General features: G+C 43.8%; 1 protein-coding gene across 7 annotated transcripts in view; it reads left to right on the top strand.

Moving 5' to 3' along the window:
• The window catches only part of PRKDC (protein kinase, DNA-activated, catalytic subunit), a 177,660-nt gene that overhangs the window by 121,029 nt on the left and 32,456 nt on the right, over positions 1-24,175 (top strand). For all 7 annotated transcript variants that reach the window (XR_011389983.1, XM_070076562.1, XM_070076561.1 and 4 more), the window contains 7 exons: positions 4,209-4,321; positions 7,813-7,944; positions 14,128-14,307; positions 17,647-17,852; positions 20,285-20,423; positions 22,124-22,312; positions 22,892-23,116. Coding sequence is in view for 6 of the 7 variants with exons in the window: in XM_070076562.1 (XP_069932663.1) it covers positions 4,209-4,321; positions 7,813-7,944; positions 14,128-14,307; positions 17,647-17,852; positions 20,285-20,423; positions 22,124-22,312; positions 22,892-23,116 (1,184 nt within the window). In the remaining variant the exon portion in view is untranslated. The remainder of the gene's footprint in view (positions 1-4,208; positions 4,322-7,812; positions 7,945-14,127; positions 14,308-17,646; positions 17,853-20,284; positions 20,424-22,123; positions 22,313-22,891; positions 23,117-24,175) is intronic.

Raw genomic sequence — 24,175 nt, 5'->3', positions numbered from 1 at the left:
TCTCTCCCCCTCTTCCTCTCCCCCCTCCCCCTCCCTCCCTCTCTCTCTCTCTCTTTCTCTCCCTCTCTCCCTCCCTCTCCTTCTCTCTCTGTGTAACTCTGACTTCCAAATAAATAAATAAATCTTGAAAGAAAAGAAAGAAAGAAAGAAAGAGAGAGAGAGAGAGAGAGAGAGAGAGAGAGAAAGAAAGAAAGAGAGAAAGAAAGAAAGAGAGAAAGAAAGAAAGAAAGAAAGAAAGAAACCAACCAACCCTTCATGGGGCCTCTGACCCAGCCTGTTGCAGGCTGCTTGCCCCAAGGTCCACTCAGCTGTCATGTAGAGTTCTTCCTCATCCTGAGGGTTCCTTTATGTTTCCTGGATCTGACCTTCCACCCTGGCTCTTTATTCCTTCATTCTTTTTTTTTCCTCTCTTTTTTTTAAATTCTTAAAAATTTTATTTAAGTTATACAAGTTTCATGTATTTCATTTATACAGATTTAGGAACACAGTGATACTTTCCCCCTGCACTCCCTCCTGCCCACGCTCCAACCCTTCTTCTTCCTCTCTCTCACATTCCCACTCTTAATTTTTACGAAGATCTATTTTCAGTTTACTTAATGATTGTATAGGTAACCCTACACTAAGTAAAAAGTACGCTATGTAAATAGTGTAAAGAAAAAATACACCATTCCTCAACAGAAGAGGCAAGGACCATAAACAATCATCGAATCTCAGTATTTCTGTTTCACTTCAATATATTGCATTTTAGGTACTCTATTAGTTACCTCAGATCAGGGAAATCATATGATACCCTTCTTTTGGGACTGGCTTATTTCATTAAGTATAATGGTTTCTAGTTATGTCCATCTTGTTGCAAAAGACTGGATTTTGTTCATTTTTTTACAGCTGAGTAGTAGTCCATAGTGTACATATACCATAATTTCTTGATCCAGTCAATAGTCAACAGTTGATGAGTGTTAACCCTTTATGAGTTGTGTAATGTGCAGATAATTTCTCCCCTTCTGTCAGTTGCCTCTTCACTTTGCTAAGTGCTTCGTTTGCAGTGCAGAAGCCTCTCAGCTTGCTGTAATCCCATTTGTCAATTTTGGCTTTGATTGCCTTTGCTTCTGGGGTCTTTCCCAAGAAGTCTTTGCCTATGCCAATGTCTTGCAATGTACTCTAGTAATTTGATAGTATCAGGTTGTAGATGTAGGTCCTTGATCCATTTAGAGTAGATTTTTGTGTAAGGAGTAAGGTGTAGGTCCAGTTTCATACTTGTGCATGTGGAGACCCAGTTTCTCGAGCACCACTTGTTAAAGAGACTGTCCTTTCTCCAGGGATTAATTTTATTTCCTTTGTCAAGGACAAGTTAGTTGTAGATGCGTGGATTGATTTCTGGAATTTCTGTTCTATTCCATTGTTCTACACATCTGTTTTTGTGCCAGTTCCAGGCTGTTTTGATTATAACTGCCCTGTAGAATGTCTTGAAATCAGGTATTATGATGCCTCTGGCTTTGTTTTTATTGTATAAGATTGCTTTAGCTATTTGGAGTCTCTTGTGTTTCCATATGAATTTTATCATCATTTTTTCGAGACCTGTGAAGAATGTCATTGGTATTTTGATTGGGATCACATTGAATCCATAAATTGCTTTGGATAGTATGGACATTTTGATGATGTTGATTTTCCAATCCATGAACATGAAAGATTCATCCATTTTTTAATGTCTTCTTCTATTTCTTTCTCTAGAGTTTTGTAATTTTCATTGTAGAGATCTTTGAGTCCTTTGTTAAATTTATTCCAAGGCTGGCGCCGCGGCTCACTAGGCTAATCCTCCACCTGTGGCGCCGGCACCCCAAGTTCTAGTCCCGGTTGGGGTGCTGGATTCTGTCCTGGTTGCTCCTCTTCTAGTCCAGCTCTCTGCTCTGGCCCGGGAAGGCAGTGGAGGATGGCCCAGGTCCTTGGGCCCTGCACCCACATGGGAGACCAGGAGAAGCACCTGGCTCCTAGCTTTGGATCAGTGCAGTGCGCTGGCCACAGCACGCCGGCCACAGCAGCCATTGGGGGGTGAACCAACGGAAAAGGAAGACCTTTCTCTCTGTCTCTCTCTCTCTCTCACTGTCCACTCTGCCTGTCCAAAAAAAAATAAAAATAAAAATAAAAAATAAAATAAAATAAAATAAAATTTATTCCAAGGTATTTAAGTCTTTTTGGAGCTATTGTTAATGGGACTGGTCTTAAAATTTCTTTCTCAGCCATGGCATTGTCTGTGTATACAACGGCTATTGATTTTTATGTGTTGATCTTATATCTTGCCACTTTACCAAACTCTTCAGTTTGAGTTCCAACAGTTTCAGAGATGTCTTTTGGATACCCTATTTGTGGAGTCATGTCATCTGCAAATAGGGATAGTTTGATTTCCTCCTTTCCAATTTATATTCCTTTGATTTATTTTCTTGCCTAATAGCTCTGGCTAAAATTTCCAGGACTGTATTAAATAGCGGTGATGAGAGTTTGCATCCTTGGCTGGTTCCGGATCTTAGGGGGAATGCTTTGCTGGGACTTGATTTATGTCCTAGCATATGGTCTATCCTAGAGAAAGTTCCATGCATTGATGAGAAGAATGTGTATTCTGCAACTGTGGGGTGAAAAGTTCTGTAGATAATACGTCCATTTCATCCATAGTTTTAATTAGCTCTGTTGTTTCTTTGTTGATTTTCTGTCTAGTTGATCAGTCCATTGATGAAAGTGGGGTGGTTATTCCTTCTTTTAGTGTAGCCCCTACTCTGGGTCCTGAGCTAGAACTTTTGGAGACCCCAGTGCCGTCATCTTACTTTTGATGAGTCCATGTTTGCAGTAGGTTAACTGCAGAATTCTACACAGGAACCAGTAGGTACAAGTCAGACTCCTGGCATCTTTGTTGTCAATGCTTTATAAGAACCCTATGTTTGCTCTGTGAGACTGTTAGCATCTGTTCTTCTAAATACATTTTCTGAAATGTCACTGAAGTGTCCTTTGTGGGCATAATAAGGTGAGCCCTTTCAGACAGCCAGCTCCATTTTCCAGGTCTGTAATGTCATCTTGGATGAGACCTTCTGGGTCATTTTCTTACATTTTTCATTTTGCCTCTGTTTTCTGTGAAATCTCTTCGACCTTTTCTTCTCAACCTTAAATTTAAATTTTTGGCATTTTTTTTTTATTTTCATGAGGTCTGTTTTGTTTCTGTTTGATCTGTGTTTTTTCAGTCCTTGACTCAGCCACTGTATTTGCTCTTTTCTGATAAATAAGTTTTTGGAAATTTTTTTTCCCTGCATGGTCTGCTTTTAGCAACTCTTTTCCTGTCATTTATTTTGGTTTCTGTCCTTCATTTTTGAAGCTTTTTGGCTTGTGTTTGCAGGTAGGGCACTGAAATGGCATTGGGAATAAGGCCCAGGTGAAACATCCAGCATGGGCCTCTGCCAGCATTTTGGGGGCACATGGGAGAAGCAGCTAGGGGTTTCAGAAAACCCTTGGGTCCCTGCAGGTGTTGTCCATTCCCAGGCCGCTATGCAGTCAGACAGCTCACTCTCTTCCCTGCCCTGAGGGGCTGGTCCTGCCAGATCCCTAACTGTGTAGCTCTCTGTTCCACCTCTCTACTGCTGAGCCAGGATTGGCTGAGGTGGCTACAGTTCTTCTGTTCCCCAGCTTCTGGACTTGCTTAGCTGTCTCCTCTGCTATTCCCTGTAGGCATTTATCTTTAAGAAAACACCAAATAAAAGTTAAAAATAGAACTAAGCACACATACTCATTTTCATTGGAGAGACTCTGGGAAGGTGGTGAGGCCAAGTGCACACAGAAACTTGGCTGGGGGAAGGAGATGAGGCCCAAATGAGGCACCTTGGCCTGGGAAGGAGGCAGCCTGGGAAGGAGGTGGACCCAGCGCTCAGGTTGTCATGACCTGGAAGGAGGTGGACCCAGTGCTCAGGTTGATGTGGCCTGGGAAGGAGGTGGACCCAGCACTCAGGTTTTCATGACCTGGAAGGAGGTGGACCCAGCGCTCAGGTTGATGTGGCCTGGGAAGGAGGTGGGACCCAGCGCTCAGGTTCATGACCTGGAAGGAGGTAGACCCAGCGCTCAGGTTGATGTGGCCTGGGAAGGATGTGAGGCCAGGTACACTGGGTGACTTAGGCTGAGACAGAGGCAGGGCCAAGTGTGCATATTGACTTGTTCACCTGCTTTATGTTCTCCAGGCACAGACAATCGGGTGGAAATACTAAGATTACGCAGACGATTTTTAAAGGACCAAGAAAAAGTCAGTTTGATTTATGCCAGAAAAGGCATTGTTGAACAAAAACGAGAAAAGGTTTGTATCTTTTTTAAGAATTGGTTAGAAATGTCTGTTATCCAGTTCCCTGTCAGCTGTTGGTTCCAATATTAGTCTGCACCCAAAATGCAGGAAGTAGCACTGTGTGAGTTCAGGTTTCCTATGGCCAGAGTCTCTCAGCCCTTTGGAGTGAAGGGTGTTGAGGCCGTGCTCGTGAGAATCCCAGGCCCATGAATCTGTGGACTGCCCAGATCTTGGGACTTTAGGGCCCCTCTCTACCTCCTTGCCTGTTGCTCACTGCAGTTCAGTCTCTTTCTATCTAAGTGGCTTCCACTGGCCCCTCAGTGGAGATGTGACCACTGGTCTTCCTGGGTCTTGCATATTGGGGCTTTCGAAGCTTGGGGATTGGCCTAGCTCTCACCCTCAAGGCAAGAGCCTGAGGGAGAGAGTCATGTTCCTCCCTGGGTAGGGCCACTGCAAAAGTCGTCAATGTGATAGGCCATAGGGTTGGGAGGAAGGTGGTCCCAGAAGAAGGGGTAGTGGCAGGCTGGCTGGATATGCCAGAGCATCTGCTGAAAGCTGTGGTTGGAGACAACACTGATGGCGTGAATTATATAGCTAAACACGCCTCAAAATATGGACATAAGGAAAGTGTTTGTTCAGCCATGGCATGTCACTTTTGTTGCTGAGTCAGTAATTATGACAAAATTTTGAAGAAAGGTAAGATGGTTTGTCAATAAAAACCCTGCCATTGATCTAACTCAGTTTAAATTCTCAACCACTTAGTTAATTTTGAAATCTGAGTGTGAATGGTCCATTGTATCTGCTGTGGGAGAATCCAAAAACCAGGGCATGTCCAAGATCCTTCCCCATGGGGGGGTTCTCTTTGCCCCTCAGAGAAAGAGCCCTGGGCTCCTGATGAAAACTAAACCTGTCCCGGTTGCCCCTCTTCCAGGCCAGCTCTCTGCTGTGGCCAGGGAGTGCAGTGGAGGATGGCCCAAGTGCTTGGGCCCTGCACCCCATGGGAGACCAGGATAAGTACCTGGCTCCTGCCATCGGATCAGCGCGGTGTGCAGGCCACAGTGCACCAGCCGCGGCAGCCATTGGAGGGTGAACCAACGGCAAAGGAAGACCTTTCTCTCTGTCAAAAAAAAAAAAAAAAAAAAAAAAAAAAGAAAGGAAAAGAAAAGAAAAGAAAACTAAACCTAACGAGAAATGCTGGTGAAGATGACAGTTTCTAGTTGATAGAAGGAAGAGGGAACTAGACATTGCAGGAGATGTTTTGGCCTGACACGAGAAGGGCTTTGTCATGATTGTTAAAGGTGGAATTGGCCTGCTGTGTGCATTCAGTGTCTGACACACGCATGCTGGTATGAAGCTGCTGATCAGAAGTGGTACAGAGGTGATCAGACACCAGGAGGGTATGAGTTGGTGGTCATTTCATTTATTGAGAAAGCGCTTCCACAACATTGTGCTCAGAGCCAGGTACTGTGCTAGGTGCTTGTGCTTTAGAAGTGGGCAGAGAGAATCCCAGCCCCCACGCAGCTACAGGCCGGTGCATGACCACAGGACTTGATGGCGACTTGTGCAGGCTGGGAATAAGATGGATGCTGAGCACAGCAGAGAGAAGGCCTGTGCTGAGAAAGGTAATGGTGGGAGGCCCCTCAGAGGAGATCATGCTCAAGGTGAGAACCAGATGGTGAGAGAAAAGCCAAGGACAAACCAGTGGAGATGGCAGGTGCCCATGGTCCTGGGGGAGGTTGCGGTGAGTCTAGGGTAACCGGGGGAGCATTAGTGTTTCCGGGATGGCCATCACTGTGGCCTTGTAGCCCAGGCTTATTCTTAGAGAACTTGAAGAAGAACCATAGCCCACCCATTTGTGTTTTTAAAAGGTTTTAAATCAAATTTTCTGATTTTTGTCAATATTCAGATTACTTTCTAATGAGTGTTTAAAGAACATTTTCTTTGTTCATTGATCGTAGTAAGTTTGCTTTGGATTCACTGTCTACAATAGGCTGGTAAGGCATGATGACTAAACCACTGTGAATACAAGTTGTCATCACTTCGCCTTTGTGTTAAATGTGGATCCGAGGGGCTGGCATTGTGGCACAGTGGGTTAAGTGGCTGGCTGTGATGCTCGCATCCTGTATGAGTGCTGGTTGAAGTCCCTGGCTGCTCTGCTTCAATCCTGCTCCCAGCTAATATGCCTAGGAAAGTAGCAGAAGATGGCCTGAATGCTTGGGCCCCTTCCACTCATGTGGGAGACCTAGATGGAGTTCCAGGTTTCTGGCTTCAGCTGGCCTAACCCTAGCCATTGTTGCCATTTGGGGAGTGAACCAAAAGATGGAAAAATCTCTGTAACACTACCTTTCAAATAAACAACCTTTTAAAAAATGGATCTTCACAGTTTCATATTTCTTATTACATAAGTGGTTTTTAAAATTTTTTTTAAATTTTATATAAAAGAGGGAGAGAGAGAGAAAGATCTTCCATCCACTGGTTTACTCTCCAAGTAGCCACAGTGGCTGGCACTGGGTCAGACCAGAGCTGGAAATCTGGGATGCCATCTGAGTCTCCCATATGGGTGGCAGGGAACAAAGTATTTTAGCCATCACTGCTGCCTTCCAGGGTATGTACTCATTATCAAGAGGTTGAAACCTGGAGTGGAGCTGGGACTTGAACCAGCTCAATATGGGATGCAGGCATCCAAAGCAGAGTCTTAATTGCTGTACTCAATGCCTGTCCTCACCCCCAACTTTTTAATTTTCACTGATTTTCCTTCTTTCTCTCTCTTTTTTTTTTTTTTTTTTCGGACAGGCAGAGTGGACAGTGAGGGAGAGAGAGACAAAGAGAAAGGTCTTCCTTTTGCCGTTGGTTCACCCCCCAATGGCCGCCGTGGCCGGTGTGCTGTGGGCGGCTCATCACGTTGATCCAAAGCCAGGAGCCAGGTGCTTCTCCTGGTCTCCCATGCAGGTGCAGGGCCCAAGCACTTGGGCCATCCTCCACTGCACTCCTGGGGCACAGCAGAGAGCTGGCCTGGAAGAGGGGCAACCTGGAAAGAATCTGGCACCCCGACCGGGACTAGAACCTGGGGTGTCGGTGCCGCAGCCGGAGGATTAGCCTATTGAGCCGCAGCGCTGGCCTCCTTCTCTTTACTTTTTTTTTTTTTTTTAATATTTTATTTGTTTGAAAGGTAACAAAGGAAGAGACAGATCTTTATCTGCTGGTTCACTCCCCAAATGGCTACAATGTTTGGGGCTGGGCCAGACTTAAGCCAGGAGCCTGGAACTCCATCCTGATTTCCTGTGTGGGTGTCAGGGGCCTAAGCACTTGGGCCATCTTTTGCTGCTTTCCCAGGTGCATTAGCAGGGAGCTGGATCAAAAGCAGAGCAGCTGGGAGTGAATCAGCATTCTGATATGAGATGCCAGACTTGTAAATAGCAGCTTAACTTGCTGTGCCACAATGCTGGCCTCTACTTTTATTTTCTTGAATAAGATTCTAATCTTCTTCTTGTTTGGGGGGATTTTAGGAGATCCAGAGTGAATTGAAAATGAAGCAGGATGCGCAGGTGGTTCTGTACAGGAAGTACCGGCTGGGAGACCTGCCTGACATCCAGATCAAACACAGCAGCTTGATCGCCCCGTTGCAGGCCGTGGCCCAGGTCAGTGCTTGGCGACCATGTCCTCCACTTACAGGTCGAATGGCTGTGCAATTCTGTGGTCTACTGTGCACGAGGAAGAAGAGTTGAGGCTGCTGTATATCACCGGTGTTTGTCCTGAGCAGTGAACTTGGTTTAAAGACCCTGGACTCTGTTCCAGGCTCTATTGTTTCCAGTTTCATGACTTCTTTTCACACAGGGAGACTGACTTAGAGTTATCAGGAATTTGGCCCTAAAACTGAGTGTTCATATGAAGCTAACTAGTGCTCAGGGTCACAGAGTCTCCATCAGTCAAATCAGAGACTTAAACTTGTTTTTCTTATCCAATAATGTTAGAATCAAATAAGGTGTAAAACAAGTCAGTGAAACATTAAAATACTAAACTATTTACATTATTGGTTATAGACAGTTATTTTAAAAGAATGTTTTATTTACTTATTTTCTCATTTACTTGAAAGGCAGAATTACAGAGAATAAGAGAGATCATTCATCTGCTGGTTCACTCCCCAGATACCCTCAAGATCCAGGCCAAAGCCAGGCCAAAGCCAAGAGCCTAAAACTCCATCTGGGCCTCCCATATGGGTTGCAGGGACCCAGTTACTTGAACCATTGTCTGTTGCCTTCCAGGCACATTAGTAGGAAGCTGGATTGGAAGTGGAGCAGACTATGCTTGAATCAGCACTATAGTATGAGATATATGGGATGTGGGCGTTGTAGGAAGCAGCTTATCCAACAGCCCCACAAAACCTGCCCCTGTGAAATGCTTTTTTGGGGACAAGGAAAGAAGGATCAGTTGATCTGTGGAATCAGCATTTTTCTCTTTTGATTCACTTAGTAAGAGAGGACTGGAGAGCTTTCTCTAAAACATTAGGATGCAGAATGAAGTTAGAGAGTAAATACAGTATTCTGTCTGGGTTCTCTGATAAATACAGGCTCGGTTCTCTGATAAATATAGGTTCTTTATCCCCTGTAGGCCTGATTAAGATTTCTTTGAGTTGTCTTGAAATAATAATTTTAAAAATCAAAGAAGACTATTGAACCATATATAGTATATCATGCAAAATACTGAACTATAAAGCTTTCTAATTTATCGTACTTAAGTTTTTTTAAATTATTTATTTATTTGAAAGTCAGAGTTACACATAGAGAGAAGGAGAAGTGGGGGGGGGGGGGTTCTATCCATTGGTTCACTTCCTATCTGGCTATGATGGCCAGAGCTTCTCCGATCAGGAGCCAGGAGCTTCCTCCAGGTCTCCCACGCAGGTGCACGGGCCCAAGGACTTGGGCCATCTTCCACTGCTTTTCCAGGCCATAGCAGAGAGCTAGATCAGAAGTGGAGCAGCTGGGTCATGATGCTGGCACCACAGGCAACGGCTTTACCCGCTACGTCACAGCACCAGCCCCTCTTAAGTTTCTAATACTCGTAGCAGTTATATCACATTTGTTTAGTATTCTACTACATTTTAAGTTTTAAAGCTTTTTATTTAAATAATTACCAATTGACAGGAATTTTCAAAAGTAAAGGTAGTATATAGTCCATCTACCCTCACCCAGATCCCTCCTGTATGTGTAACTATAGTGCAGTATTAAAGCCTTGGTGTTGATGCTGGCATGATGGTGTTGACTAGACTGCAGATCTCATCCCGTGTCATCGCCTCCCCAGCACTTGTGTGTCTGCATGTGTGCCTCATGCCCCATACGTACTCTCGGAACTCCCCACAGCGCAGCCTTTTGTGGTCATGAGGTGCTTTCACATTCTCACGTTAGTTTCTCTGAGTAATGTTAGTGCATTGCAGCAGTTGCTGGAGGCACAGCAGTGAAGAGTTGAAGGTCCACAAAGACTGGATGCTGAAAGCCACAGGCCTTGCTGCGTGTTGCTGAGGGTCAGGCTCTTGTCTTGCTGTGCTCCATGGTTTCACACCTCCCCAGTGCCTCATGTTGCTGCCTCTGTGGTGGTAGGGATACCTGCTCACCAGGGAGATGAGTTATAGTGTATGATGATGCAGCAGCTTAGCAGGCCTGGCACCAGGGAACCATATCCAACTCAGTGTGGCCTGTTTGTGCTTGGCTAAAAATAAAGATGGCGAATGTTGCTTTGAGAAAGCACAACTGTGCGGGTTTTCTATTCTTCTGTGCCAGGGAATGTGCTGAGCGCTGGGTTGTAGCAATGGACAGGACAGATGAAGCCTCCTCTGCCTTCCTGGGGCTGCCTTTCTTCATTAAGGGGGTGCATGGAAACTAGCCATCCCAGGGCATCCGGGAACCTGATTTATCTTCGTTATCACTACAGTTGTCTTACCAGAGTGAATGTGTGCTGGAAAATGAAGGAATTTGCATAGCACTCAAGGATCAGTAGGCAAAGACATGAAAACCTGTCTATAACATGTTCACTGAAAACAGGAGGTGCCAGACAGTGGATACCAGATAAAAGAGTGTCCGTGTCAGGAAAAGACCAATGTGTAACAGTGATGTCTCTGTAGTTTAACCACATGTATTTTCTTTTTTTATAATCCATATTTCTCTAAATTTTATATAGTGACCAGTGTAACTTCTTGAGAGAGAGAGAGAGGGGTTTTCCATCTGTTGGTTTATTCCCCAAATGGCCACAGTGGTTGGGGCTGGTCCAGGTGGAAACCAGGAGCCAGAAACTCCAACAGAGTCTCCCATGTGGGTGGCAGGGACCCTAGTACTTGGTGCATCTTCTGCTGCTTTCCCCCAGCACATGAGCAGGGATCTGGATTGGAAGCAGAGCAGCAGGGACTTTAACTAGTGCTCCAAAATGGGATGCTGGCATTGCAGGCAGTAGCGTAGCCCTCTGCACTACAGTGCTAGCCCAGCATCCCATATGAGTGCTGGTTCGAGTTCTGGCTGCTCCATTTCTGATCCAGGTCCTTGCTAGTGCACCTAGGAAAGCAATGTGAGATGGCCCAAGTCGCTGGGCTCCTGCACTCATGAGGCACACTCAGAAGAAGCTCCTGGCTCATATCTTCAGCCTGGCATGGCCCTGGCTTTTGTGACCTTTTGAGGAGTGAACCAACAGATGAAAGATCTCTCTCTGTCTCTCCTTCTGTTTGTGTAACTCTTTTAAACAAATATAAATCTTAAATCTTTCTAAAAAAATATTTGGGGGTCGGCGCCGTGGCTCACTTGGCTGATCTTCTGCCTGTGGCACCGGCATCCCATATGGGCGCCAGTTCTAGTCCTGGTTGCTCCTGTTCCAGTCCACCTCTCTGCTGTGGCCTGGGAGGGCAATGGAGGATGGCCCAAGTGCTTGGGCCCCTTGCACCCACTTGGGAGACCAGGAAGAAACTCCTGGCTCCTGGTTTCAGATCAGCGCAGCACCGGCTGTAGTGTCGATTTGGTGGGTGAACCAACGGAAAGAAGACCTTTCTCTCTGTCTCTCTCTCTCACTGTCTATAACTCTACCTGTCAAATAAATAAAAAAAAATTAAAAATTATTCATTTATTTGAAAGGTAGAGCAACACAGAGAGAGGGAGAGACAGACACAGATACTGCATTAGCAGGGAGCTGGATTGGAGGCCCAAGCAGCTGATACTTGAATTGGCACTCCAGTATGGAATTCTGGTATTGCTAATGGCAGCTAATTCACTGTACCACATCACTAGCCCTATGATAACCTTTTATAACAAGACAAGGGGCTGGCACTATGGTGCAGTAGGTTAATCCTCTGCCTGCAGTGGATCTCATATGGGTGTCGGTTTGAGTCCTGGCTGCTCCTCTTCCGTTCCAGTTCTCTGCTATGGCCTAGGAAAGCAACAGAAAATGGCCCAAGTGCTTGGGCCCCTATACCCACGTGGGAGATACAGAAGAAGCTCATGGCTCCTGGCTCCTGGCTCCAGATTGGCTCAGCTGTGGCTGTTGCAACCATTTGGGGAGTGACCTTTCTCTTTGTCTCTCCCTCTCACTGTCTGTAATTCTACTCAAATAAATAAATAAAATCTTTTAACAGACAAAAACAAATACATTGCTTAAAGCAAATCAGTCAACAACAAAGGATAAATCAAGTGTGTGTGTTTAATTCAAGCATAATATTTTTCTGCACTTTGTGGTTTTTTTCTTTTAAAAATTTATTTATTTATTTGAAAGAGCTACACAGAGAGAGGAGAGAGAGAGAGAGAGAGAGATTTCCATCTGATGGTTCACTCCCCAATTGGCCGGAGCTTTGCCAATCCGAAGCCAGGAGCCAGGAGCTTCTTGCGGGTCTCCCATGAGGGTGCAGGGGCCCAAGCACTTGGGCCATCTTCTACTGCTTTCCCAGGCCACAGCAGAGAGCTGGATCAGAAGTGAAGCAGCTGGGTCCGCAACCGGAGCCCATGTGGGATAACGGCGCTTCAGGCCAGGGTGTTAATCCGCTGTACCCCATGCTGGCCCCTCAAGCATAATATTTTTTAAAATTTGATTTATTGTACATACACATCTCATTTCACAAATATAGATACTGTATGCCAGGTGATGTTTTTTGCACTGATGCTGCAGATGTGAATGCAGAGTGATGCTCTAGCAGTCACAGAGTGTGTGAGCATAATGGCCACAAGCAAGCAGGCAGCCTGCCCTCAGGTGGAACTGAGACAAGACAGTAGCTTCTACTGATTTTAACAGTTATTGTTTTTTAAAAGATTTATTTTATTTGAAAGAGTTGTAGAGAGAGGTAGAGACAGAGAGAGAGAAATCTTCCATCTGCTAGTTCACTCCCTAAATGGCTGAAGTGGCTGGAGCTGAGCTGATCTGAAGCCAGGAGCCAGGAGCTAGGAGCTTCTGGGTCTCCCACACAGGTGCAGGTCTCCCACACAAGGACGTGGGCCGCCGTCTGCTGCTTTCCCAGGCGTGTTAGCAGTGGAGCATCTAGGACTCGAACTGGCGCCCATATGGGGTGCTGGCACTGTAGGCTGGCAATTCAACCCATTGTGCTACAGCTCCGGCCCTGGTTTTATTAATTTTTTTAAAGTTTTTAAAGCTTTTTATTCAGTGGGAGAAATACATAGGAGAGTGAGGGCTCTATCTAAAGGAGAAAGGGAAGTCTGGAAATTAAGTTGGAATCCATACCAAGCAAAAAGCAGACCAAGAGCCACATGCAGCAAGCATTTGGTTATGAGCAGTTACTAGCAGCTTATACTAGCAGCTTATCTTGGCAGCGAAACAGAGGCAGAGCACAGGGGCCTCAAGGCCATATACTCCAAAGGTGTGGGGCAACAAAGGGGATCCAGAGTATTGAGGGAAAATAAAGACAAAAGGGAAAAAGGCAGGGGGGCGGGGGAATGGAAAAAAAGGGCCAGACCCACCATGTTCCAGGCCTTTTATCCACTTCCAAATGGGAGTGGTTATGTAGCCTGATTGGCAGGTGTGGTCCCAGTTTTAACAGTTAGATGATCGTGATGATGGCAGTCGGGAAGTTAAAGCTGACATTTTATTATGCTCATCAATTAGTTTTTAAAATCTTTATCATAATGCTTATATAATAATAAAACCAACAAATCTAATTGAATTTCTTATCAGACGCCACATCAGACACACTTGACATTTGTGGTTTTGGATAATCTTCACCACAACCCTCCAAGGCCTCATCTGTCAGCCCTGTTGTCAAGATGTGGTTGGGGACCCCAGACTTAGGAGATAAGCTCTATGGTTATGAATAAACTTAGCCAGCTTCAGAGTCCCCTCTGTGGATCAACAGTCCATGCTTTTTTTGTTTTTGTTTTTGTTTTGTTTTTCATTTGAAAGAGCTAGAGAGAGAGAGGTCTTCCATCCACTGGTTTACTCCCCAGATGGCCACAACAGCTGGAGCTGTGCCAGGAGCTTCTTCCAGGTCTCCCACACAAGTACAGGGGCCCAAGGACTTAGACCATCTTCCACTGCTTTCCCAGGCCATAGCGGAGAGCTGGATTGGAAGTGCAGCAGCCAGGACTTGAACTGGCACATATATAGGATGCCAGCACTGCAGGCAACGGCTTTACCCGCTGTGCCACAGCACCGGCCACAGTCCATGCTTTTATAATATGTCCAAGAGATATATTTGATTACCCTTGTGCAGTCTCTGTTAAAACTTTATAAATAGAATTGAGAAGTGTGGTAGTGTTTGCAAGTTTGTGTAATGCTCTGATAATGCAGATAAATTATAGCATTTTGCCTCAGATCTTAATTTGTCTTTCTTTTGCATTTTTTTACAGAGAGACCCAATAATTGCAAAACAACTCTTTAGCAGTTTATTTTCTGCAATTCTAAAGGAGATGGATAAGTTCAAGATGGCATCTGAGAAAAGCAGTATCACTCAAAAGTTGCTCCAAGACTTTAATAGTTTTCTCAACACCACTTTTTATTTCTTCCCACCCTTTGTCTCCTGCATCCAGGTAGGTCTGCACACCCTCTTTGTCAAATGTATGTCATCATGTTTGGCTTTCCTTGGCAGTATCTCCATAATCACTTTGTTTCCCAAGTTGAGAGTCTTCATAGGAGCAAGGTGTTTAACAGAGAGGATGTGCAGTTTGCATTCCTGTTTCCAAACGGGCACAGGTAATTTTTGTGTCCCTCCCTGCCACAGAAACCCCATATCTACAACAAATGATCAAAAACCAAGCCTGTAATAAAAGTGTTTTGTTTTTCAGTAAGCCAGTCCCTTCATGTTTAGATCGAATGTTGCATTTTATTTAGTTCTTTTTCCTTATGTGGTAGTTCCTCAGATCTCTGCTGCCTGCTGACTGCTGTCTAACGGTGTGGATTGAGCACACATCTTTCTTTATGCCTATGGCTACAAAGAGGCAAAAGCCCTTCCCTCTCACAGAACTTACATCCTCATTGGGCAGCAGGCAATCCACCGACATGCACAAAAGCATAGTCTTCCAGTAAGTAGATTTGTGTAGTAACTGAAAGCACACCTACGTGAAGTTCTCTGCTCAAACTCTAGAGCTAAAGAGAGGACCTCTCAGAGCGTTGCATCAATGACATATGCACCTGCTCTGATCAAGAGGCTGTCTACATAACTGCACTATTATTACCCTACACCAATGTAATGCTTCTACATTACTTGAGTACCAATGACACTCATTGTCTCTGTCATTTAAAACAGACCGTTACTAATTCCCCAATAAGGATCTTTCTGATTAATTTTACTACTTTTCAAAAGAACACATTTAACTACTTGTTAGGAATTTGTTTATTTATTTGAGAGACAGGTAGAACTCCCATCTACTGATTCACTCTTAAAATGCACATAATAACCCTGGGCTGGGGGCTGAAGCCAAAAGCTGAGAGCTCAATCCAGGTCTCCCCTGTGGTTTCCAGGATCACAACTGCTTGAGCTATCACTGCTGCCTCCCAGGGTCTACATTAGCAGGAAGCTGGAGTCAAGGGCAAAACTGGGTTTTCAGCCCTGGCACTGACAGGGATATGGGTATCTTTTTTTTTTTTTTTTAAGATTTTTATTTATTTATTTGAAAGTCAGAGTTACACACAGAGAGAAGGAGAGGCAGAGAGAGAGAGGGGTCTTCCATCCACTGGTTCACTCCCCAGGTGGCTGCAATGGCCGGAGCTGCACCAATCCGAAGCCAGGAGCCAAGGTCTTCCTACAGGTCTTCCCATGCAGGTGCAGGGGCCCAAGAGCTTGGACCATCCTCCACCGCTTTCTCAGGCCATAGCAGAGAGCTGGATTGGAAGTGGAGAGGCTGGAACTCGAACCAGCGTCCAGATGGGATGGCAGCACTGCAGGCAACGAGCGGCTTTACCCCATGTGCCTCAGCGCTAGCCTCAGGGATATGGGTGTCTTAACTAGTGTCTCAACCTCTAAGCCAAAGCCTGCCCTCTACTCATTTTTTATGTAGCGATTCCCTGAATTACTCAGTTATGTTTTTTGATACTTTTGATAAGTAGTATTGGCTTACAAACTAGTCTGGTAATAATTATCTGAGATGAAGTATGTAGTTTTCCTGTTTTATTATTTTTGATATAGCATGAAACTAAAATAGAGTGTCTTTTTATATATTAGTTTTATTTTCATTTGACTTATAATTTACAAGTAGAATTCCATCATTGTTTTTCTCTTGATTTCACTAAATTGATGAATCTCCATAATTATATTGAATCAACTAATATTTCAGAGGAAATTTCTCTTTACAGTATTGTATTCCAAAGTGACTTTTAAAATCTGATTTTCTAGTTGTAACCTAATAGTGATTACAAACTGGTTTTTTCCATTGCTCTTTAGAAGAGTCATTAGCCGCTGCTAAGTAAACCACTTGTAGCGCTTGCTCATTGCCAGTGATGGTGGCGTAAGCGGCTCAGTGCAAATGGGTGCCTGCGGCTGGCGCATCAGCTGTGAAGACTTGTTTTGTGGGGACATGTGTCTGAAACGGATGTGTTTTCTCTTCCCAGGTCATTGTAGCTGTTTGGCCCACAATTTACATGGGTGCTTATTCTTGCAAGGCCTACAACACTAAAAGTTTATACAACTAAGATTTTGTAGCTGAAAGTTCAGCTTTTGCTCAGCAACTAATTGTTTATAAAGTAGAATAATACTGTAAACAGGATTCTACAGAATGGTTGATCTTGAAAATAACTTGCAGACCACATTTACATTACACAAGCCCAGTGGTAGTCATTAATTCATTCAAACCATTTCACCTGTGAGTTCTGTTGAGCAGAGGATGAATGAGTCTTGAGCTCTACACAGTCAGAGACGATACTGTCTGCCACAGCATCTGGAACATGGAAGGCACTGGATAAATATTTATAGAATGAGGAGGTTACTTGAAAAAATATATTTATTTATTTAAAGTTATCCTGAATCTTACATTGGGCTTCTGTATGTAAATCAGGGTGATGCCATCTCAAAATCTGACACTTCAGCCATGACAGAGCCTTTGCTTTGTTATTAATTGAAATAGAATTTATGACAGACATTTCTGTTTGTTCAGCTGCTTTGGGAAATTTACATTCTTCCATTAATCCTTAAGTGGAACTTAAGTTGGCATGGTGAACACTTGGCAGGTGACTGGTATGTGAGGAGCAAGTGGGGTCAGTGCAGGTGAGCAAGGAGTACACGCATGGACACAGAGACACAGAAATCTCATACACACTTCATACTTGTTTTAATGAAAACAGTGTTACTCTGTTTATGTTTATCTGTATATTGATTTTTTTTATTACTTTGATATATATATAAATATATCTACATATCACTATATACATATCAATATCTCAAATGAGAGTTACAAAGTACAGATTGTTATAACTCATGAATTGTTGAATAAGTTACTTCTGTGTGGAAAAGATGGGAAAAAAGAGGTTGCATAGAATAACAGGCAGATGAATCGCCCACTTTTTGGTGAACATGCAAAATGTTTGTGTTTCAGCTGCTTTTCTTAGCAAGTCAGGCTACAAATTCCTGGAAATTGCAGTTGTTGTTTGGATATGTAGAATATATAAATATATATAAATCTTCACATTTTGCTAGTGTTTTCTTTCTTTAAATTAGTTCCTGGATTAGAAGTGTAAAAATAAAAGATCATTTCCTGCTTTGAGCCATTTGAATACTGAGGGAAAATTTGTTAATAGAATTACAAAGAGAAGCTTTTGGTGATATCACTACTTACGTCAAAACTTCCTTTTATGTTTAGTAAAATGAGTTATTCACTTGTGAAGATATGGTCCAAGAACCACAGGCTAAACAGCTACATGTGTTTGTGGTTTCTCAGGAAATCAGCTGTCAACACGCAGACTTGCTGAGCCTTGACCCGGCCGCTGTGCGCTCTGGCTGTCTGGCCAGCCTGCAGCAGCCCACGGGCATCCGCCTTCTCGAGGAGGCACTGCTCCACCTGGGGCCTGTGGAGCCACCCACCAAACGCATCCGAGGGAAGACCCACCTTCCCCCTGACGTCCTCCGGTGGATCGAACTTGCTAAGTAAGCTGAGGATCCCACACTCAGAGAAGTGAAGAACTCAGCCAGGGAATACAGAGAGCACATGGCTTCTTTTGGCAGAAATGACCCAATGAAGTTGATGGTAACACCTCTGTGAAATTAAGAAATTCGTCTTTTAGGCTGGGTACCATTCTGTGAGTTGACAGTTGTTGCAGCAGCCAGAACTATCTTGCTCAGTGATGGAGATCTGTATTAAACCTGTTAGTTTCCCCAGTATTTGATCCCTTGGACTCACTGTTAGCCACCAAGTTTCGTTTCCTGTAAAGTGTGGCTGTAAATTATAGCTCCTAATGTTTTAATGTTTTTTTTTCCTGCGTGGTTGAACTGAATAGAGGATGATTTATTGTTTTCAGCAGGACTCAGAATTTCAGAAACATTTTAATCCGTTTACTTTGTTTATTTGGGGAAAATGAATTTATTTTGTAGTTTGCAATTTCGCGTCCTGTGATTTTTGTCCTAATGAAATCCAGTTCCTAATCCTGAGAAGGACATTATAGTAAGTTTGAAATTTAATTTGAAGTACTATTTTAAAGTGCTGATTTTTAGATTTTTAGGTTCTGGGAAAGAAGATAGGGAAAATAGAGGCAGGGAATCCCTGTTCTTTTTGGTTGTTTCACAGACAGTTCCTGTCTATAAGCACCATGAGCATTAAGGTGCTTTGCCTAGCACCAAGAACAGCTGTGAATTGGACATTGGTCACAGACAGAAAAAACTAATTATGCAGTAGGAAATGTATGTACTTTTATGCATAACTTACCATAAAATACAGTAGGAGATGGTGTCAGGAGAGGCAAAATAAGATGCTGGGGCAATTCAGAGACAGCCTGTAGCTAAGGTGATTTTTTTTTTACTCAAGGAGCATTGTAGCCCATTGTTTCAGCTGTACTGGGGATAGTAATACACCTTATATTTTCAGGGAGTGAGCAACCCAAAAACTAAATATGTGTTTGCTGGATAAATGCATCATACAAGTCTTAAGGGTGTTGACATTTTTTTCTAATTTTATTGTGTTGTTCCTTATGCTTTTGAATATATTTCTACATTCCTTGGAGGCAGTATAGTGAATGTGGTTTAGCCTTTCTTTGCTATGCTGTGGTCATCAATTTGACCCTGTTGTAGTGGGCATGACCCAGGGACCTGGGGACTGTGTGTGGTGGACATAGGGTGGTCTCTTCCCTGCGGTCATAGAAAATGCCTGAGCTCTCCTCTCCTTGACTTCTGGGCTCTGAGTGCTGTCCATTGCCCATCTGCCCACCACCTCCCTGTCCTGGGATTTAACCTTTGCCCTCTAGCTTCAGGACAAGAAGAGAGGACCATCTATTAAATTTTCTTCTAAATTTGGAATTGGTAGGCTAGGCTCACAGAGATATTGCACGGCTCTTCTGGTATAAATACAAGAGATCTAGTACCTGGGAAGGGAACCAAAAGGCAGGAGCATCAGAGGAAGCTGCCCTTACCTGGCTGGTCACGTGATGGCAGGTTTGGGAGAGCTGACATTTGAGTTGAGACTTGAAGATGGAAAAGAGATTTCCAAGAGGACCAAACCTAACAAATACTTGAGAATATTGTAGGAGGGGAAGGTTGACAAGGTCAAACCAGATTTTGTTAAGGTAAAGAGGGGAGTGAATGCTCTGGAAAAAAAAAAAAAAAGTTTTTCATCAGTGGAGTTGAGACAGCCTGCAGCCTGTAGGACCTGGATTAAAATATGGCAGAGCTCGGCACTGTGGCTTAGCAGGTAAAGCTGCCGCCTGCAGTGCCAGCATCCCATATGAGTGCCAGTTCGTGTTCTTGGACCCCTGCAGCCACATGGGAGACCTGGAGGAGGCTCCTGGCTCCTGCTTTGGATTGGCACAGCTCCAGTTGTTGCAACCAACTGGGGAATGAACTAGTGGGTAGAAGACCTCTCTCTCTCTCTCCCTCCCTCCCTCTCTCTCTCTCTCTCTGCCTCTCTCTGCATAACTCCTTCAAATAAATAAATAAATCTTAAAAAAAAAAAAAAAGAAACATGACATTGTAGACTGAGGGTTACTTTTTACTTGCTTCTGAGTTTTTTTAGGACTAAGGAAGAATTCCAAGATTACCTACAGATGCTGTAATTTTATTAATACTAAAGCTGCTTATTTAATAGATGAAAGACAGTATATAGTATACATATTGTGAACCTTTGATTTCATTTTAAAAGTATATTAGAATGTTTTTCTGCTTTCTGTGTGACTACAGTGGTAAAACTTAAGGACAACTTCAGCATTTAAAAAATTATAGATTTATAGCAAGTGCAAAGTAACATTTTATATTATCATCTTCAGTTAATATAATGTCTGGCATTCTAATTTAATACCATTTCATTAGACCAAGTAATTGTGAAAATCCCAGAGTGTCTGTTGATGTGTCCCTCGTTTTGGCTTGTTTTATAGGCTGTATAGATCGATTGGAGAATACGACGTCCTCCGTGGTATTTTTAGCAGTGAGATAGGAACAAAGCCTGTCACTCAGGATGCGTTATTAGCAGAAGCCAGGAGTGATTATTCTGAAGCTGCCAAGCAGTATAATGAGGTAAAGTTGATCTCTAGCATATGTCTTTTACTTAAACATTTTTTTTGCTCTGCATGAAAAAATGTTAGCTTTATGACTTAGTACTTCATATGAACTATATTACTTAATTATTAGCCAGCTTACTGTCTCCCTGATGAAATGCCTTAGGCAGGCTGCTTATGAAGAAAACAGATGTATTTAGTTCACAGTTTTGGAAGCTGAAAGTCTAAATAGCATGCCTCAGGCTAGGCGAGCTCCATCCCCCCCCCCCCCCCAAAAAAAAGTGTCACCTCATGACTGATAGCAGAGATGGAGCATCTGTGGGAGGAAGTGATCAGAGGACAAGGCAGGAAGCAGAGAGGCCCAGTGGGACCGGGTTCAGGGTTTTGTAACAAGCCTCATGGGAGAACTCAACAGCATTTCCCCTTACCACACCGCCCCCAAGTACCTTGATCCCCACACCGCCCCCAAGTACCTTGATCCCATTTCAAGGGCCCCAGTTAACCCAAGCACTGCCCACAAGGCCCCGCCTCTTAAAAGTTCTACCTCTCACACCACTGCATTGGAGACCAAGTTCTCAGCACATGGACCTGTGAGAGGACAAACAACATCCAAATCATAGCTCTTGGACTTTACCCAAAGGTTAATAATAACCAAATGTAGTTTCATAATGAGCAGATGTGAAATAATTATTGTATCTACACTGTTTTTAAGAAAACCCTTGAGTGGAGGTGGGTGTTTATCCTTAGCAGTTAAGATGTCCTATATCAGAGTACCTAGGTTTGATACCCATCTCCAGCTCCTGACTCCAGCTTCCTATTAATCCAGACCCTGGGAGGTGGCAGTGATGACTCAAGTGATTGGGTTCCTGTCACACATGTAGGAGACCTCGATTAAGTTCCCAGCTTTGGCCTGGCCCAGCCTCTGCTCTTGTGAACAACTGGGGAGTGAACCAATGGATGGCATCTCTATCTCAAATAAATTTTTAAAAATATTATAAACCATTGAATAAAAGACAAACCGTTTCATACATTACCAAGTATTATATAGAACTGTGCAATGTTATTACCATGGTTTCTATTTGGGTAGATTGTTTCCCTTCAGGAAGTAAAACATTTGTAATCAAGTATGGGAGAGCTTGAGTAGGTGACTGTTAGATCAGCTTCGTCCATTTGGTGCTTGCATGGCCAGTGTCTGTCCAGGTGCAGGCACTGAGCTTGGAAGTTTGGTTTTGTCCGTATTGCATATGTGTGGCCACTGTTTGTCCAGGTGCAGATGCTGAGCTTCAGGGTTTGTGGCCTGTGCAGCTCTTGGAAAACAGTCAGGGCTTTACAATCTTCGATAATTTTTTGCAAATATCCTAGATTTTAGTTTTCATTCTAAGAACTCGTTAAATTGTAAATAACTCATACTATTGATTTAAATCAGATTATGGAGCATTGAACATATTCAGCTTATTAATTGGCTCCTTTGGTAAGTTTCTCAGAAAAACAAATGGCTTCCTTCTGGGTAAGGTTTGGCATGCATTTATTTCTTTCAGATTCCTTTTTTTTTTCTTCTATTCAGTGTTACTCCGAATAATCTCCCTTTTCTCACAACTTGCTGTAACTCTTAAAATAACTGCCTTAGTGCGAATGTTTTACTGCCTCCTTTTTTTTACATATTTTCCTTGGTTTTCTCTCCAAGTTTGCTAAATAATCTTGATGACGTTTCTCTGCTAGGCTCTCAATAAACAAGAGTGGGAAGATGGTGAGCCTACGGAAGCCGAAAAGGACTTCTGGGAACTTGCATCCCTTGACTGCTACAACCACCTCTCTGAGTGGAAATCCCTTGCATACTGCTCTACAGCCAGTGTGGACAGTGAGAACCCTCCGGATCTCAACAAGATGTGGAGTGAGCCGTTTTATCAGGTGGGGAGGGTCATTTACAGGTCACTGAAATAAAACATTTTAGAAGGTAAAGTATTTTCTCCTTAATAAAATGGTTTAAAACTTTTCTGAAACATGTGGTAGTTGTGAAGTATTTGGGTATATATGACCTGGCTCCCCCTGCAGGCTCCATGGTATTGTGAATCTCTTGTCATTTTTAGTTATCTCTTTCAAAATAAATGGGATATATTTTACGGTAAATGTTAACGTCCCTCGTATGACAACTTGGAAGAATATTGCATGTTGTTTCCTGTAATGCGCTGCGTCTCGAGCCCCATGCAAAGTGCCATGCAGCCCTCATGTGCCACCCCGGCATCCCCTGAGCCCATGTTTCCTTAGTGTATAAGCAACACCAAGCTAACAGGAGAGCCCCTTTCCTATTGAACATGGTCCTGTATATTTTGTGGTTGACAAACAAGCTATTAACAGATGAACTTGTTTTAAAAATTGTAGTTTTAGGTTTGAATTTTGGCTGTTAAGTCTTGACCTACAAAATTAGTCCAGAGAATGTGATAGAAATAAAAGAGGTAAGCATTACCTGTAGATCTCTGTGCTCCGCAGGAAACGTACCTGCCTTACATGGTCCGCAGCAAGCTGAAGCTGCTGCTGCAGGGAGAGGCTGACCAGTCCCTGCTGACATTTGTGGACGAGGCCGTGCACCAAGAACTGCAGAAGACAGTCCTGGAGCTTCAGTACAGCCAGGAGCTGAGTCTCCTTTACCTCCTGCAGGACGACGTGGACAGAGCCAAATACTACATTGAAAATGGCATTCAGATTTTTATGCAGGTAATGCAGATAGATCTATCTGAAATATGAAATTTTGTGATCATTTTAAAAGTCAAACTCATGGTAAAATCAATCAGCAAAGATTTTCATGCCACCCATTTTCTCCTTCTCTCTGTTCTTCCATTTTCTTCTGATATTGCTCTTGGATCTGTCCTTTGTCTTAAATGTCTTTGTCAATCTTTTTTTTTTTTTTTTTTTGACAGATAGAGTTAGACAGTGAGAGAGAGAGACAGAGAGAAAGGTCTTCCTTCCATTGGTTCACTCCCCAAATGGCCGCTTCAGCCAGTGCTGTGCCGATCCGAAGTCAGGAGCCAGGTGCTTCTTCCTGGTCTCCCATGGGGTGCAGGGGCCCAAGCACTTGGGCCATCCTCCACTGCCCGCCCGGGCCACAGCAGAGACTGGACTGGAACAGGAGCAACTGGGACTAGAACTGGCACCCATATAGGATGCCGGCGCCACAGGCGGAGGATTAACCAAGTGAGCCACGGCTCCAGCCAATCATTTTTTTCTTTAAAAAGTTCTGTTTGGGAGCTAGCACCTTGGCATAGTGGGTAAAGCCACCGCCTGCGATGCTGGCAACCCATATGAATGCCAGCTGCTCCACTTCTGATCCAGCTTCTTGCATATGGGTCTTAGAAAGTAGTGAAATATGGACCAAAAGTGCTTGGGCTCCTACATCCATGTGGGAGACCCAGGTGAGGCTCTTGGCTTCCATCTGGCCCAGTCTTGGCCATTGCAGTCATTTGAGGAGTGAACCATCAGCAGATGGAAGATCTCTCTCTCTCTCTCAATCTCTTTCTTCTCTCTCTCTCTCTTTCTCTCTCTCCCTTTCCCTTTCTGTAATTCTGACTTTCAAACAAATAAGTAAGTCTAAAAAAGTAAAATAAAAATAAAAATGTTGCTGCACAGCAGGTTAAGATGCTGCTTGCAACACCAGCATTCCATACTGGAGTCCAGATTCAAGTCTCCACTGCTCTGCTTTCCATCTGGCTTCCTGCTGATGTGCCTGGGAAAGCAACAGATGATGGTCCAAGTACTTGGGCTCCTGCTCCCCAAGTG

The sequence above is a fragment of the Oryctolagus cuniculus genome, chromosome 6 (genome assembly GCF_964237555.1).
Source record: "Oryctolagus cuniculus chromosome 6, mOryCun1.1, whole genome shotgun sequence".
Classification (NCBI taxonomy): Eukaryota; Metazoa; Chordata; class Mammalia; order Lagomorpha; family Leporidae; genus Oryctolagus; species Oryctolagus cuniculus.
This window is presented reverse-complemented; position numbering and strand designations above follow the sequence as displayed.